At 35.1% G+C, this 17,752-nt stretch overlaps 1 protein-coding gene and 1 pseudogene across 4 annotated transcripts; one reads left to right on the forward strand and one right to left on the reverse strand.

Moving 5' to 3' along the window:
- Nucleotides 1–3,323: 3,323 nt before the first annotated feature.
- LOC120188222 lies at nucleotides 3,324–17,145 on the forward strand (annotated as a pseudogene).
- On the reverse strand, nucleotides 12,065–14,488 carry LOC120188223 (lipid phosphate phosphatase gamma-like). Of its 4 annotated transcripts, XR_005522400.1 has the most exons (3): nucleotides 13,621–14,486; nucleotides 13,314–13,336; nucleotides 13,219–13,257 (listed from the first exon to the last, which is right to left on the reverse strand). XR_005522400.1 is itself a non-coding variant. In XM_039191722.1 (2 exons), the coding sequence occupies exon 1, from the start codon at nucleotides 14,340–14,342 to the stop codon at nucleotides 13,650–13,652; it is 693 nt and encodes a 230-aa protein (XP_039047653.1). In that variant the 5' UTR covers nucleotides 14,343–14,487; the 3' UTR covers nucleotides 12,065–12,291; nucleotides 13,632–13,649. The 4 variants fall into 4 exon arrangements, 3 of the variants coding, with proteins under 3 accessions (XP_039047653.1, XP_039047652.1, XP_039047654.1); XM_039191722.1 differs by lacking the exons at nucleotides 13,219–13,257; nucleotides 13,314–13,336 and adding an exon at nucleotides 12,065–12,291 and having other exon boundaries at nucleotides 13,632–14,487; XM_039191721.1 differs by lacking the exons at nucleotides 13,219–13,257; nucleotides 13,314–13,336 and adding an exon at nucleotides 12,065–12,293 and having other exon boundaries at nucleotides 13,624–14,485.
- Nucleotides 17,146–17,752: the final 607 nt, after the last annotated feature.

Raw genomic sequence — 17,752 nt, forward strand, 5'->3', positions numbered from 1 at the left:
TGTCGACCTTTCTCGATCAGGAGATATATCATGATGAATGTAACATGTAACACTAAACTATCATAACAATAGACATAATTATACCATATAAATAGACAAGCAATTGTGCTATAAAGACAAAAAAATAAACACTTAAAGAATATACGAAAATTATTGAAATGAAATTTTTTTTATTTAAATCTAAATCTAAATCAAAAGAAAATAAAATGAAATGAAAACAAAGAAGAAAGAAACATTGAGGCTACGATACTAGGTTATCACTTTAGCCAACACTTAGAAAAATAATGAATTTAGAGAGAAAATTAAGGTTTGTCAAAATCTTAACTATAATTAACTAGAAATAAAGAAGTAAAAGAAAAAAAAACTTGGCCACTAAAAATAGTAATAAATAATAATTTAAATGGTACATAAAATATTTTATTGATTTAAATGAGAGGTTAATAAAATGTATAATTTTTATTTTATTTTATTATGTGATTTACTAGACAATCACATGGATTTTGGTTTGTAGACTAATCAATTATTCTTTTATTGTCAATCTGTTTTCATCAAGAGAATGAGCATAATGGATAATACTTTGCTTGCTCAAGAGACGATCAAATGTTATTCTAGGAATTCTCTGACTCCTAGATTAAGATTGATCTCTATAAGATATTTGATTGATTAATTGAGATTTTTTGTTAAATGTTCTGAAAGTTATGATGTTGTCATATTTTCAGAGGGTGGATTAGGGCTTGCATCACAACTTCTAGATTTTTTATTTCTTTTATTGGCAGCTTGGTGAGGTATTTCATGGGTGGAAGGGGGTGGGATAGGGTGATCCTTTATCACCGCATATTTTTGTGATGGTGATGGATGTGCTCTTTTCTAAGCTTGATGCTATTGTTCCTAATGAGATTTTTAGGTTTCACCCTAAGTGTAAGACAATTTTCCTGACCTATTTGTGTTTTGCGGATGATTTACTTATTTTATGTGTAACACCCATATTCTATATACAGTTATGTATACGAATACCAATGTCACATTATTGAAAATACGATATCCTCGTTGTGAAAATCCTTTAAAATTTTATTGTAAACATAATTCCACATAATTAACATCATAAATACAGATTCATTAAAACATAATACAAATTTTTTGTTATATTTGATTACATGCCAAACAAGTTCCAAAATGGTTATTAAAGTCCTAATGTTACTGGGGAGTCAACCTTAGTAGATGATGTCTACTGCTACAACTTCACTCTTTACTTGATGATTATCTGTTGTTACTACACGTGGAAATACACATGATAAGTATATCTTAGTGAGTCATGATATAATAAATAACCTTTTGTCTTCAAACATATTTTATTTCCCATTTATCAAAACCATTTTCCATTATTCTTTCTTTTCGTTTGTAACCTCCATTTATGTTTATAATACATCATTATGCATTTTAAACTCTAGCATCTTTTCTGTTGATAATGCACTTATATGTATTTCATCTATGGTATACTTTTATGTTGATAATGTACCCATATACATCTCAACCATTGTATATTTTTATGTTGATAATGTACACATATAAATTTTAATTCTAGCATACTTTTCTGTTGATAATGCACCCATATGCATTTTAACTCTAGTATACTTTTCTGTTGATAATGCACCCATATGCATTTCAACTCTGGCATCCTTTCATGCCCATAATGCACCCATATGCATTATTCTTTTACATTCGTTTTAGAGTAGTTCATACTCTAAAACTTCATTCACAACATCTATTTCATATATTCCATAACACATAATAATTTCGATAAAATATACATTTAACATATAAATATTAAATTCTGGATAATTTCTAATCATATTCATCTAAATTACATACAATAAATGTACTCACATGGCTTTTCTTGCTCAAAGTCCAAAAGTAAAGATAATTACTGCGGAACTTGGCCCTTGCCTTTCGTCTTACTCGACTCGGGAGCTTGATTTCGATCTATCCCACATTCATTAAATACATGAGTAATATCAATTGTTAGTGTGTTTCCTAACAATTATAGCTTAAACATTAATCAAAATTCTGATTATTAACTTTTCTACAACAATATCAACACAAATTACAATTTATGGCCCTTCAGTATCGATACCCCCACTATGGTATCGATACTACCCTACTATGGTATCGATACCCCCTACCAGTATCAATACCAAAATTAGATTCGATGTGACCCAATATCGATACCCATATACCATAAGTATCGATACCACTACACTATGGTATCGATACCCTCTATGGTATCGATACCAAAATTAGGTTCGATTTACCCGATATCGATACCCTCACCATGGTATTGATACCACTTCATTAGGTTCCGATGTTGATTGAATCAATATCGATACTTCTTAGATGATTTAGCCAAATTTTTTCCTATGGTATCGGTACCACTTCATTAGGTACCGATACCCCTGCCCAGATTTTCCAGTTTTCAACCCGAAATTTACCCAACTTTGGCCAATTTTCCTCTCATTTTCCTTTAACAATCTATATAATACTTCTTTACTTAACCCTACTTCATTTCCTTCATTTAGACACTTAAAACATCTAATATTCCTCAAGAGCATTTGATTATAAGAATCACCCCATAATTTCTAACTTGTTATTTCATTCAACCAATGCTTCTAATCTTTCATTTACCTTAATGACAAGTCAATTTTACCAACAACCATTAATAAACCTTCATATATTAATATATCACTATAAAACCCATTTTATTTACTCTCTAATATCTCATTCATAACTTAGTTTTAATCTCCTCTAAACCTTTATTAAGTTTGCATCATATGCAAGGATTTGATAACTAACAAAAATTGAAGGAATAATTCATTAATTTGGAAACTTACCTTTAGCTAGGGTTGAAGGCTTTTCCACGTAAAAGGGGAGGAAGAAGAAGAAGAGAGTGTTCGACTATCCTCTTTCATCCTCTCCTTATTTCTCTAATATATATATCTACCATAATAAATGAATTTTAAATTCATTTATATCCAAATACCCATAAATGCCCTTTTTAATCTTTTCTCACTACAATTTAGTCTAGACTACTATTTCCACATCATTCTCATCTTTATCAATTAATCCATTTATTCCTCTATATTTTAATTCCGTTCAATTTAATCATTGTCCTATAATTTAGGGTATTACAAATCTTTCCCCTTAAGAAAATTCATCCTTGAATTTTAAGAAATACCTGAAGCAAAGAGATGTGGAAACTGATTTTTCATATCCTCTTCTCTTTCCCAGATAGCCTCTTCCACCTTATGATTCCGTCAAAGAACTTTAACAAACAGAATCCTTTTACTACGCAATTCCTTGGTTTCCTTAGCCAAAATTTGTACCGGTTATTCCTCATAAGTCAAATCTGGTCCGATTTCTACCTCTTCTGGAGTAATAACATGTGAGGGATCTTATATGTATCTCCTAAGCATCGATACATGAAAAACATTGTAGATCTTGTCCATATCCGGAGGCAAAGCTAATTGATAAGCTATGGGTCCAATTCTTTTCAATATCTCATACGGTCCAATAAATCTCGGACTTAGCTTTCCTTTTCGCTAAAATCTTAATACCTTCTTCCAAGGCGATACTTTCAGAAATACTTTGTCTCCCACATGAAATTCTATTTCTTTCATTTTCAAACCTGCATATGACTTCTATCGATCTAGGTCTATCTTAAGATTACCCTGTACAATATTCACTTTCTCCTCCATATCTTTCATCAAATCCAGCCCAACTAGATCTCGATCTTTCAATTCAAACCAATTTAATGGTGTTCGTCATTTTCTCCCATACAGAGCTTCATACGGGGCCATCTTCATACTGGATTGATAACTATTATTATACGCAAATTCTGCTAAAGGTAAATACCTATGCCGTGATCCCATAAATTCAATCACGCATGCCCTAAGCATATCCTTCAGTATCTGAATAACTCGCTTTGACTGCCCATATGTCTGGAGATGAAAAGCTGTACTAAAATTCAATCGAGTACCCAATGCCTCATGCAAAGATTTCCAAAATCTTGAAGTAAACATGGGGTCTCGATCGGACACTATCGATATAGGCACTCCATACAGTCTGACTATCACTTTTATATACAATTCCGCAAGCTTATTCATCGAGTAGTCTACTCGCATTGGAATAAAATGAGTTGTCTTAGTTAATCTATCCACGATAACCCATATCGAGTCCTTTTTACTTGGTGATTACGATAACCCCGAAACAAAATCCATTATTACTCGTTCCCACTTCCACACAGTAATAGATATAGGCTGCAGTAATCCGGATGACACCTGATGTTCAGCTTTCACTTGCTGACATGATAAACATTTAGCCACATATTCTGTTACTGCTTTTTTCATTCCAGGCCACCAATAACGACTCTTCAAGTCTTGATACATCTTATTCCCGTCTGGATGCATAGTCAAAGGGCTATAATGGGCTTCGTAAAGAATATATCTCCTCAGATCATCATCATCGGGAATATAAAGCCTTCCCCGGTAATATAGGCATCCATAATCTCTTCTTTCAAAATCTTTGTTCTCTTTTTTTTCAATCATCGCCAATTTTATCAAACACTATTTTCTTTCCCTTGCAGTTCTTTTACTCGGTCCAACAACATCAGTTTTAACTTTAATTCGGTAATCACAACATCATCTCCATCCACTGACATACGTGCGTCTAATGCCCTTAAAGTTATAAAAACTTTTCGACTGAATGTATCTACTACCACATTAGTTTTTCCCGAATGGTAGTCGATATTCAAATCTTAATCTTTCAAAAGCTCTATCCATCTTCTCTGCCTTAAATTTAGTTCTTTTTTAGTCAACAAATATTTTAAGCTTTTATGATATGTCAAAACATAACAATGCTTACCGTACAAATAATGGCACCATGTTTTTAATGTAAAAACCACTGCATCAAATTCTAAGTCATGCGTCGAGTAATTTCGCTCGTGATTCTTCAATTGTCTGGAGGCATAAGCCACAACCTTGCCTTCTTGCATCAGCACACAACCCAACCCATTATGGGATGCATCACTATACACGACATATTCTTTACCAGACTTAGGTTGCACAAGCACTGGAGCCTCAGTTAAAATTCTCTTTAACATCTCAAAACTTTCTTGGCATTTTCTTGTCCACACAAACGACACATTTTTTTTTTCACAAAAGCTTAGTTAGCGGAAGAGATAACATGGAAAATTTCTTCACAAATCGTCAATAATAACCCGCCATCCCCAAGAAACTCCGAACTTTCGCAATATTCTTTGGAGATTGTCATTCTACTATGGCTTGAATCTTCTTGGGGTCCACTCTAATGCTTTCAGCCGATACTATATGACCAAGAAAGGAAATCTCATACAACCAAAACTCGCATTTGGACAATTTAGCATATAACTTCTTGTCACGAAGTATCTGAAGGACCACTCTAAGATGAGTATCATGATCCTCCTTTGACTTGGAATAGACCAGGATATCATCTATAAACACTACCATGAACTGATCCAAGTATGGTTGGAAAACTTGATTCATCAAGTCCATGAATATCGCTGGTGCATTAGTCAAACCAAATGGCATCACTGCAAATCCATAATGCCCATATCGAGTATGAAAAGTTATCTTCGAAATATCATATTCTTTGATCTTCAACTGATGGTACCCCAACCTTAAGTATATCTTAGAAAATAGCGACGCTCCTTTCAATTGGTCAAACAAATATCAATCATCGGAAGAGGATATTTGTTCTTTATGGTGACCTTATTCAACTGACGGTAGTCGATACATAATAGCATAGTCCCGTCTTTCTTTTTCACAAATAAAACATGTGCTCCCCAAAGAGAAACACTAGGTCTTACAAAACCCTTATAAATTAATTCTTACAATTAGGCTTCCAATTCTCGTAATTCAGTCAGAGCCATTCTATATGGAGCCATAGACACTGGTTTAGTACCCAGATAAATCTCAATCCTAAATTCTACCTCACGATCTGGAGGTAGTCCCGGTAAATCCTCCGGAAATACATCCGAAAATTCTCTAGCCATAGGAATATCATTTAATCTAACTTCTGGAATTTTGGTATCTATCACATTGGCTAGAAAAGCTATACATCCCTTCCACATCATCTTCTTCGCATTCATAGCAGATAAAACATTCGAGGGTAACTTCGATTTTTCTCCGATTACTACTATTTCTGCATCTTCTGCATTCTTTAAAAACAATATTTTCTTACGACAATCAACCCATCCATAATGTGAGGACAACCAATCCATACCTAGAATAATTTCAAATTCATTGAAGGGCAATTCCCTTAAATTGGCCAAAAACACAATCCTCTGAATCTTTATAAGACATTTGTTACATACTCTAGATTTTCTCGCATTGTGACCCATAGGATTTATCACTATCATCTCACTCACTATTGGTTCTAAAGGAATTTCTCTAGCTCTAACCAACTTTGTACTAATGTATGAATGTGTAGAACCAGGGTTAACTAAAACAAATACAGGTTCATCGTAAAGATGGAAAATACTTGTTATGATTTCAGGGTCATCTCGATCCTCAATGGTCTTAAGATTTTAAATTCTGGCCACTACTTGAGTCTCTTGTCTTGGCATTGAGTCTGTCTATCCCCTGGACCTACCCCGTTCTCTGATTCTATTTGAGGCTACCACTGATTGTTCAGACTGTGCCGAATTATCACCAGACTTCTTAGGGAAGTTTTGAGAAAAGTGACACATATCACCATATAAAAAGCAAGCTCCACTGACAAATCTACAAACTCCTCGGTGTAATTTTCCACAAGTTTGAAATGGATTTCTTTCCCCAGAAGCTCTACCCGAGCTAGTAGAAAAAGATTGGAACTATTTACTCTTCTATGATGCTGCTTCAAAGCTATATCTCTATGAGAATCTGGAACTCGAGCCTTTTCCTCTTTTAGCATAATAGGGAGTGGAAGGTATTCCCACTCTCTTCCTTACTTGAACACTCTACTCCGCTGCAAATGTTTCCTCCTGAGCTCTTTCAATAGCTTTGGCTCTGTTTATAACTTCTTGCAGACTCGACAAGTTCAAGGCCATCATCATTTCTTTCAGCTTTGGCCTCAGACCCTCTATGAACCATTCACGTCTGGCCTTATCATTTGACACACTTTCAGTGGCAAAATGGCTCAACTTGTTGTATTCAACCTCAAATTCATGAACGAATCGATTCCTTTGCTTTAAATTAAGGAACTTTGTCAACATTGCTCGTTTAAACTGTTCACCCACATTTTTTTTTAAATTCTTCCTGGAAAAATTGACATGTGACTTGTTACAGTGGTGCATATATAGTAGTGTTAGACCATTCTAGTTGATCCTCTAAGCAAATATACCACTCCTCCCAACTTTTCCTGATATGACCATTGCAAGCTTTCAAGCATTAACATTACATCATTCAACCACATATCGGCTTCCATAGGACCCTCACCCTCATCCCCTCAGAACTCTGGAGCTCCCAAACTCTTCAGCTCCTTGAGAATCAACATTCTAGTTACTGGAGGAGCAGGGGGAGGTTGAAGCCGAGTAAAAATGGCATCAAGGGCTTGCATAAAATTTACAAAGTTAGGAGTCAGAATCCCTTGAGGTACAGGTGTACTTGCATTTTCCGAAATAAGAGGTTGTGCATTGTTATCCTCATAACTTTCACTCCCCGTTCCCTCTTGCATGTCTTGTTCCCATCCTCTTCAAGAATTTGAGGATTCTGACATCTAATAAAACATACATAATGATATCATTATCGTTAGTAATATTTGACATCGTCTCGGTAATATTATCATCAGTTAGGGGTGTTATCAATCATCATCTAATGATACAATCTCAGTAACATTGACACCCTTATTGGCATGTAATCCTTTTTCTATTTTAAAATAGAACTAATTTTGGGCGAGAATCGACTAAACCTATATCTCTGATACCAATAAATATAACACTCATATTCTATATACAATTACGTATACGAATACAAATGTCACATTACTGAAAATACTATATCCTCGTTGTGAAAATCCTTTAAAATTTTGTTGCAAACTTAATTCCACATAATTAACATCATAAATACATATTCAGTAAAACATAATACAAAATATTTTGTTATATTTGATTCCATGACAAACAGGTTCCAAAATGGTTATTAAAGTCCTAATGTTATTAGGGAGTCAACCTTAGTAGATGATGTTTGCTCCTACAGCTTCACTCCTTACTTGATGATTATCTACTATTACCTACACGTAGAAATACACATGATAAGTATATCTTAGTGAGTCGTGATATAATAAATAACCTCTGGTGTTCAAACATATTTTATCTCTCATTTATCAAAACCATTTTTCATGATTCCTTCTTTTCGTTTGTAACCTCCATTTATGTTTATAATAAATCATTATGCATTTTAAACTCTAACATCTTTTTTTGTTGATAATGCACCCATATACATTTATGTTGATAATGTACCCATATACATCTCAACCATAGTATACTTTTATGTTGATAATGTACCCATATACATTTCAACTCTAGCATACTTTTCTGTTGATAATGCACCCATATGCATTTCAACTCTAGTATACTTTTCTGTTGATAATGCACCCATATGCATTTCAACTATGGCATCCTTTCATGCACATAATGCACTCATATGCATTATTCTTTTATGCTGACAATGTACCCATATACATTTTAGCTATGGCATCCTTTCATGCCAATAGTGCACCCATATGCATTATTCTTTTACATTCGTTTTAGAGCAGTTCATACTCTAAAACTTCATTCACAACATCTATTTCATATATTCCATAATACATAATAATTTCGGTAAAATATACATTAACATATAAATATTACATTCTGGATAATTTCTAATCATGTTAATCTAAATTACATACAATAAATGTACTCACCTGGCTTTCCTTACTCAAATTCCAAAAGTAAAGATAATTATTGCGGAACTTGGCCCTTGCCTTTCGTCTTACTCGACTCGGGAGCTTATTTTGATATATCTCACATTCTTTAAATACATGAGTAATATCAATTGTTAGTGTGTTTCCTAACAATTATAGCTTAAACATTAATCAAAATACTGATTATTAACTTTTCTACAACAATATCAACACAAATTATAATTTCTAGCCCTTCAATATCGATACCCCCACTATCCGTATCGATACTACCCTACTATGGTATCGATACCCCCTACCAGTATCAATACCAAAATTAGATTCGATGTGGCTAAGTATTGATAGCCTTACCATAGGTATCGATACCACTATATAGTATCAATACTAAAATTAGGTTCGATGTTACCCGGTATCGATACCCCTTCATTATGCACCGATACTGATTGAATCAATATCGATACTTCTTAGATGATTTAGCCCAATTTTTGCCTATGGTATCGATACCACTTCATTAGGTACCGATACTCCTGCCCAGATTTTCCAGTTTTCAACCCGAAATTTACCCAACTTTGGCCAATTTTCCTCTCATTTTCCTTTAACAATACTACATAACACTTCTTTACTTAGCCCTACTTCCTTTCTTTCATTTAGACACTTAAAACATTCAATATTCCTCAAGAGCATTTGATTATAAGAATCACCCCATAATTTCTAACTTGTTATTTCACTCAACCAATGCTTCTAATCTTTCATTTACCTTAATGACAAGTCAATTTTACCAACAAACATTAATAAACCTTCATTTATTAACATATCATTATAAAACTCATTTTCTTTAATCTCTAATATCTCATTCATAACTTAGTTTTAATCTCCTCTAAACCTTTATTAAGTTTCTATCTTATGCAATGATTTGATAACTAACGAAAATTAAAGGAATAATTCATTAATTTGAAAACTTACCTTTAGCTAGGGTTGAAGGCTTTTTCACGTAAAAGAGGAAGAATAAGAAGATAGTGTTTTACTTTCCTCTTTTATCCTCTCCTTATTTCTCTAATATATATATATATATATATATCTACCATAATAAATGAAATTTAAATTCATTTATATTCAAGTACCCATAAATGCCCTTTTTAATATTTCCTCACTACAATTTAGTCTAGACTACTATTTCCACAACATTCTCATCTTTATCAAATAATCAATTTAGTCTTCCATATTTTAATTCCTTTCAATTTAATCACTGTCCTATTATTTGGGGTATTACATTATGTCATGGCTCTATGAATTCTAAGACGAGGGTTTTAAGTACTTGGATCTTTTTTATGAGGTTTCGGGATTGAAATTCAATGTTTCTAAACCTAAACTATTTTCTTGTGGTGTGGATGTGGAGAAGCTCAATGATATAATGACTGTTACTAGTTTTCGGTTAGGGTCTTTACCTGTTAGATGTCTTGGGGGTGTATTTGGTTACAAAGAAGCTAACAATTAAGGACTGCTCAGCCCTTTTGGAAAAGATCAAAATTAAACTTGGACTTTGGTTTAATAGATACCTTAGTTTTGGTGGTCGGTTGCAACTTATTAAAACTAACTTTTTTTTAGCATTTTTTACTATTGGAGTAGGCAATTTGTCTTGCCTAAAGTTTTGATTATGAAGGTTGAGCAATTATGCATGCATTTTTTATGGAAAAGTAGTGATGTTGCTGCGAAGGGTGCATGTGTAGGCTGACATCAAGTTTGCACTTTAAAATCGGATGGAGGCTTTGGGTTAAAGAGTCTAACTTACTGGAATACTTGTAGTTTGCTCCTGATAAATAACTTCTTAGCAAGTAAGGGTCTCTTTGAGTTGCTTGCGTTAAGGAATATGTGCTGAAGGGTATGGATTTCTGGCAGATTGACTGCACACCCCATTTTAACTGAATCCTTAGGAAATTGTTGAAGTTGGCTGTAATTGAAAGACTGTTTGCTATTGGTACTAATTGGGCTTTGGTAAATAGCAGTTGGATCTGGGATAATGTGAGGGAAAAGAAGGCCAAGATATAGTGGCGTAATCTTATCCGGTTCCCCTCCCAAATCCAAAGCATGTAATCATTACTTGGATGACTATTTTGGATAGGTTGCTTACTAAAGATAGATTTATTTAGATGAGGATTATCACGGATGACAGGTGTAACTTATGTGAAGTTACCGAGGAGTTTAGAGATCACTTGTTCTCGGAGTTTTCTTTCGAGGAATTTGGGGGAGGATTTTGTAAGCTTGCGGGTAACATCATCTGTTCTTGTATTAGGAAGGACTAATGTTGGCAATGGATAAGAAGGGGAAATCACTTATTGTGCGCATTCTCAAACTTGCATGGGCTGATTTTAAGAGGGTTGTTCACTGGATGGATGATGTTGTCAAGTATATTATGGAGGCTGTTCGAGTTATGCTGTATAGATTTTGTAAATAAACATAAAACTGTGTACGAGTAAGGGATACTATAGTCACTGTCAAGTCTCATCCATAGTTCGTATACATCTTTTATAGCTTTTGCCTGCTTCTTGCATAATATATCTGTGAGTGTTAAATATCAAAAAATTGGGATAATTAAATAGATACTAATTTGTACTTACTCCAAATTAATTAAAAAAAACACTTATAGTACAGTTTTAAGTACGTGTTAAATAATTTTCCTAAGTATTTTGTTTCAAAATTTAAATTCAATTTCATCAGATATCAAATATAAATAAACAATATCAAAATTGATTAGACAATACTGAAATTGAAATATTTTCCATCCTTGAACAAGTAAAATGTGAGAGAAGAGACAATTACTATGATACATTCCAAATTTATTTTTAATCAAAATGTATTTTTTTTTCCAGAAATTGAACTTTTGTTATTTTTTTTCAGAAAAATCTCGAAAAACATAGTTAACCACTCATTCCATTCGAACCAATAAAATATTTCTGAAATGCTGATCAAAGGCACACGTGACTAACACGACACCCGTTCGATCAGTAAAAGGATATAATTTTGATAAATTGACTAAGGGTACTTAATCCGTAAATAATTATTTGAAGAAAAAGCAACTCCAGAATTTTTCGAGAGATTAAAGCAAAAATATTTCAAGTCTTTCATTAGATGTAACTTGCAAGTCAAGACATGTTAAGCCAGATAATTGCAAGTATAGTAAAATACAAGAAAGCAATTTGTAAATGGCCTATGTTCTTTGTGTGACGCAACAATAAAAAGAAAACAGCAACGTGATCTTACTAACACATCGATGTTCCTATTTGGTTTCTCATGCAGTGGTAGGATGAATTTTGAAGCACTAACCTGCAAGACGAAAGATGTCGGTTTAATTGTTAGTTTATTCCGTGAATCATGCTTGAAAACGGCATTTGAAACTTCATGACAACATAGTTAATGTCCAAACCACAAGAACAACCTAAAAGAAGCCATGCCACAAAGACCTACTTGTGCATCGGATTCTAGTCCCTAATACTTCTCAAAACCTACGTCCATGTTTCCGCTACAGTGTTTCAAAGGGTAACTCATAAAAAGTTCATCCTTTCATAGTGTACTACTTGAACTAATTGCATAATCATTTCATTATTTTCTTATTTCTCCATAGTACATTCTTAGGTTGTTCGGACTTCTGACTGTTACTTTTCTTTAAATGCCATGTCTATAGGGATATGATCCTCGAAGAACATTCTAATACATGGAAAAATTTATGTGAAGAATCCATATCCGTATCTGACACACAAGCAAGTTCATGTAACATAGATTCATCCTTTCAAAGATCATTGCACTCCTCATTTGAGCAAGCCAGACTGAACATGGCCACAATCACCCCTGATAACTTCCCTTTTTAAACAAATAAACTAGTTCTTAAGCAAAAACATACAAGACATCCTAAAAGCTTTCTTCTAGTTTTAATTTGAGACAACTAACATGATTGTTCTATACCAGGTATTTACTTATAACATGTGAGATAACAAAGCAGTTTCGAAATAGCAAATCACATTTCAATTTAAAGAAGAGAATTTGATGGACACTTCATAATCAAGGGATCATTCGGTATCTAATGGAAAATAAACTTAAAAGATAGATCAATTTCACTGACAACATTTTATGATATATGATAACATGAATTTTTTAGTTTTGACTACAGCGACGCCTGAAAACCACAAAAGGGGGGCTTTACTGCATTTTGTACTCTTTACGAAGAACATATATTATTCCGTATGACACAAAGGAATTAATCATTCTAAGCAAAGTATAATTGAAATGTTTTTTTTTACAAAAACGGTGTGTCTCATCTAAGATGAAAAAAACATAGCCATGAATAAGTCCATCACTTCAATTCACAGCCTTACTGCTGGATCAAAAACACAAAGTGTCAAAGCCTTAACCAAGTTATAATCGAATACCTAAAAGATTCAAGGAAAATTTCCACATATAGCTAAATGACTTTTATATAGATTTAGGATTAGCAAAGATGAATCCATATTAGTCAAAAAGACAGAGTCATGTTTTGGTATGGCACTAACATTAATGTCAAAAGTAGATGCAAAGGTTAATTGTGAAATTGTATCCCTAGTTCCATAATTTACTGAAATTTGCTAAAAAAACAGCCAAGTTGCATCATTTATGGAAAAAAATTACCATACCCGATGAGTTTCGAGTATTCAATTGCTCTTGGAAGCCATGGCTTTTCTGGCAGCCATACCAGTCTTAGCAGCCCTTGCATTATCATACTCAAACTTCAACACATCTGGTATATGAGAAGTATCCTTGACATAAAAAAACCTCCCAAAGGAACTCTCTTCAATCAAAGGGAAATAACAGAAAAGCAAGGAGTTCACCACCCAAAACCAAACCCCACCAAGAAAAGCCCCCAGAGCAGCTCCAGCAAAAACTTGAGCCACAGTATGGTAACCCAAATAAACCCTGGAATACATAGTCAAAACAGCCAACGACCATGGCAAAAACAAAGCAGCCCACTTGGCTCTGACTTTCCAAATCCCCCCGATCCCCTTACAAGTTAAGAGGGTAAAATAAACAGTGAAGAAGAACATATATTGAGAGTGACTCGAAGGCCAGCCATGAGAATCACACATTTCTAATAGAACACATGTTTCGGGTCTGTCTTGTTGAACAGATTTCTTGATCAGCTCATTAATGAACTGTGATATTACGAGGCCTAATCCAAAGAACATTCCTTGAAGCTCTCTACGGAAGATGAAATGAGAAACAAAACCACCAAGGGAAATGAAAACGGGGACTAACGAAACCCAGGCTAAGAAATGTCCAAGCTGATCACCTCTTTGATACCTTACGTGGGTTAAAGTCACGGCCTTTAATGGATGATCTGCTCCCATGGTGAAATTCAAAGCAAAACTCGATTTGGGTTTTTGGAGAAACTAAAATTCAGATCAGTTTCAGGTGGGATCTGGTTTTAGGTTTCCGAAATGGGGTTTTCACTTTTCAGTGTTTGTTTCTCGAGAAACCGCTGATAAAGGAGAAAAAAAACAAACGAAAGGTGCGAGCTTGGAAGGCAGTCCAACGAAGGAACAACCCCGGTGTTGGCTACACGTGGGAATAATAGACAACACACGTTGATAGGTAGCTTTATGTAATTTTGTAAAATATTAGGGGTAATATTGGTTTTCCACATTGAAATAAAGTCAATTAGAGCATCTCTTATATCATATAGTAGGAGATAGAAAATATCGAAAACCCATCTGTTAATCTGAGATGTCGAACGGGAGCCGTTGGATTACTTGTGATCGACGGCTGAGAAAGAAACCCTAGTCTAGCCAATGCTGAGAGAGTGTCTACTTAAGCTGAAGCAACCCGCGGCTCTCGCGCACTCTCACAAGCTTTCTCTACTCTTATCTTCTCTTGGATCTCAAAGAGTCTCTTTTTAGCTCACAGGTATGAATCCGTGTACAAATTATTGTTGTTTTTCAAATTTCATTTCTTTGATTTGAAGGAAAATCCTATCCGATTTGTTCTTAGCTGAAATATCAGCTCTATTTTTGATTGATTGGCTTATAGTTTATATAAGTTCATTTTTATTTTCCTTCGCTTCATTGTGTCTTGTGAAATGTTTCTTTTTGATTGTCATGTTATTATTTCATGCATATATGTTCGTTTCAAGTTCGACATCTTTTTTTTGTTTAAAGAATTCCAGTTCTTACTGATTTATTGAAGCAAATGCAGCTCAAGGGAAACTTGTTATTGAAAATAATCAAAATGATCAAAGAGTATTTTTGTAGGCTCGTTTGATTTCAATGAAAATGCTTGACTGGCTTTATGGGACTAGATGAGTTATGATCTAGTGGCTGTAGTTCATTGGAATGAACTCCATATCTATGGAGGAACTGGGCTCGAATCCCAGCGGCCCCGTATTGTACATTTTGAATCTGGTGGATTTGAATGCGGACTGATTTTGTTTTTCGAAAATGGGTTTGAATTATTCTTCAAAAACTGATCTTGTTTTTAAGCTGATCTCTGATTTATCAATTTTTTCCATAATATGTGGGTTTTCTTGTTCGGTTTTGATGTGGATTTTTTTTTGTGGTTAGGCGAAGGAGAATTATGGTTTGAACTTGTGTGATTTGTTAATGTATATGAGTATGTGTATGTCTTGATTTTTCAGATTATCTCCCAAATTTTATAATGGGTAAGGAGAAGATTCACATCAACATTGTGGTCATTGGCCATGTCGACTCTGGGAAGTCGACAACAACCGGTCATTTGATCTACAAGCTTGGTGGTATTGACAAGCGTGTGATTGAGAGGTTTGAGAAGGAGGCTGCCGAGATGAACAAAAGGTCACCTCAAGTATGCCTGGGTGCTGGACAAACTTAAGGCCGAACGTGAACGTGGTATTACCATTGATATTGCCCTGTGGAAGTTTGAGACCACCAAGTACTACTGCACTGTCATTGATGCCCCCGGACATCGTGACTTTATATAGAACATGATTACTGGTACCTCCCAGGCTGACTGTGCTGTTCTCATTATCGACTCAACCACTGGTGGTTTTGAAGCTGGTATCTCTAAGGATGGTCAGACCCGTGAGCATGCTTTGCTTGCATTTACCCTTGGTGTCAAGCAGATGATTTGCTGCTGCAACAAGGTGAGATTTATAATCATCCATATCTATTATTGTATTGTATTGTATTGATGGCCCTTTATGATCATTGTGTTGATTAAAGCTTAGTTTTGCGACTGATCTGATTATCAATTATAATTTGTTATAGATGGATGCTACAACCCCCAAGTATTCCAAGGCAAGGTATGATGAAATTGTGAAGGAAGTCTCTTCATATCTTAAGAAAGTTGGTTACAACCCCGAGAAGATCCCATTTGTCCCAATCTCTGGTTTTGAGGGTGATAACATGATTGAGAAGTCTACCAACCTTGACTGGTACAAGGGTCCCACACTCCTTGAGGCTCTTGACCAGATCAATGAGCCCAAGAGGCCTTCAGACAAGCCCCTCCGACTCCCACTTCAGGATGTCTACAAGATTTGTGGCATTGGAACTGTTCCAGTTGGTCGTGTGGAGACTGGTGTCCTTAAACCTGGTATGGTCGTGACATTTGGCCCCTCTGGTCTGACCACTGAAGTCAAGTCTGTTGAGATGCACCATGAATCCCTCCCGGAAGCTCTCCCTGGTGACAATGTCGGGTTCAATGTTAAAAACGTTGCCGTTAAGGATCTCAAGCGTGGTTTTGTTGCTTCAAACTCCAAGGATGATCCTGCCAAGGAGGCTGCCAATTTCACCTCTCAAGTCATCATCATGAATCACCCTGGCCAGATTGGAAATGGATATGCCCCAGTCCTCGACTGTCACACCTCCCACATTGCCGTGAAATTTGCTGAATTGTTGACGAAGATTGACAGGCGATCTGGGAAGGAGCTTGAGAAGGAGCCCAAGTTCTTGAAGAATGGTGATGCCGGGATGGTGAAGATGATTCCCACCAAGCCTATGGTTGTGGAAACTTTCTCCGAGTACCCAGCTCTTGGACGTTTTGCCGTCAGGGACATGCGCCAGACTGTGGCTGTTGGTGTTATTAAGAGTGTTGAGAAGAAGGACCCAACCGGTGCCAAGGTCACCAAATCTGCTGCAAAGAAGAAGTGAGATTGCATTTGAGCAATATTACTGCTAGGATAATTTTCCTATTATGCTTTGATTTTTGTTTAGTTTTGGTTGGACCAATTTGATATGCTTTTCGTTGCTGTCATGTTTTTGGTTGAGACTTCGAACATTGTTGTTGATTTTCTGTACTTCTTCGTGTTCAATTGCCTTCTAAGATTTACAGGTTTGATATTTATGTTTTCTTGGTGTTTTGATTTACTTGAGCCTCTATAGCGGCAGGTGATAGTAAAATCTATAAAAAAAAAAGGTTCATAACTATTTAGACTGGTGGGTTGCATCCCGACAACTAATTGCTCGGGCAAACTCAAGTTATTCTGGTGATTGATTCTACCTGGGGCAAGGCAAACTCGCGAGTGTTAAGCTCTTTTCGGATACGGTGGCGAGGTTAATGTTGTTTTGTTGTTGATCGGCCACGGTACTAAACCTAATTTGAAGAGTCAGTCTCAAAGGTATTAGGTATGGGCATAGGGGTTGTTTTGAAACCTTTGTGTAATGACGAGACTTGATTGATAATTTGCATGTTTTGTTCTTGTTTTTTCCTAGTTTGTAGGTTTGCCACTGTAAATTTTCATTGTAATATTGGATTAGCAGATGGCGTTACATGTTTCATCTGATTTACC

This window comes from Hibiscus syriacus, unplaced genomic scaffold (genome assembly GCF_006381635.1).
Source record: "Hibiscus syriacus cultivar Baekdansim isolate YM2019G1 unplaced genomic scaffold, ASM638163v2 tig00116939_pilon, whole genome shotgun sequence".
Lineage (NCBI taxonomy): Eukaryota > Viridiplantae > Streptophyta > Magnoliopsida > Malvales > Malvaceae > Hibiscus > Hibiscus syriacus.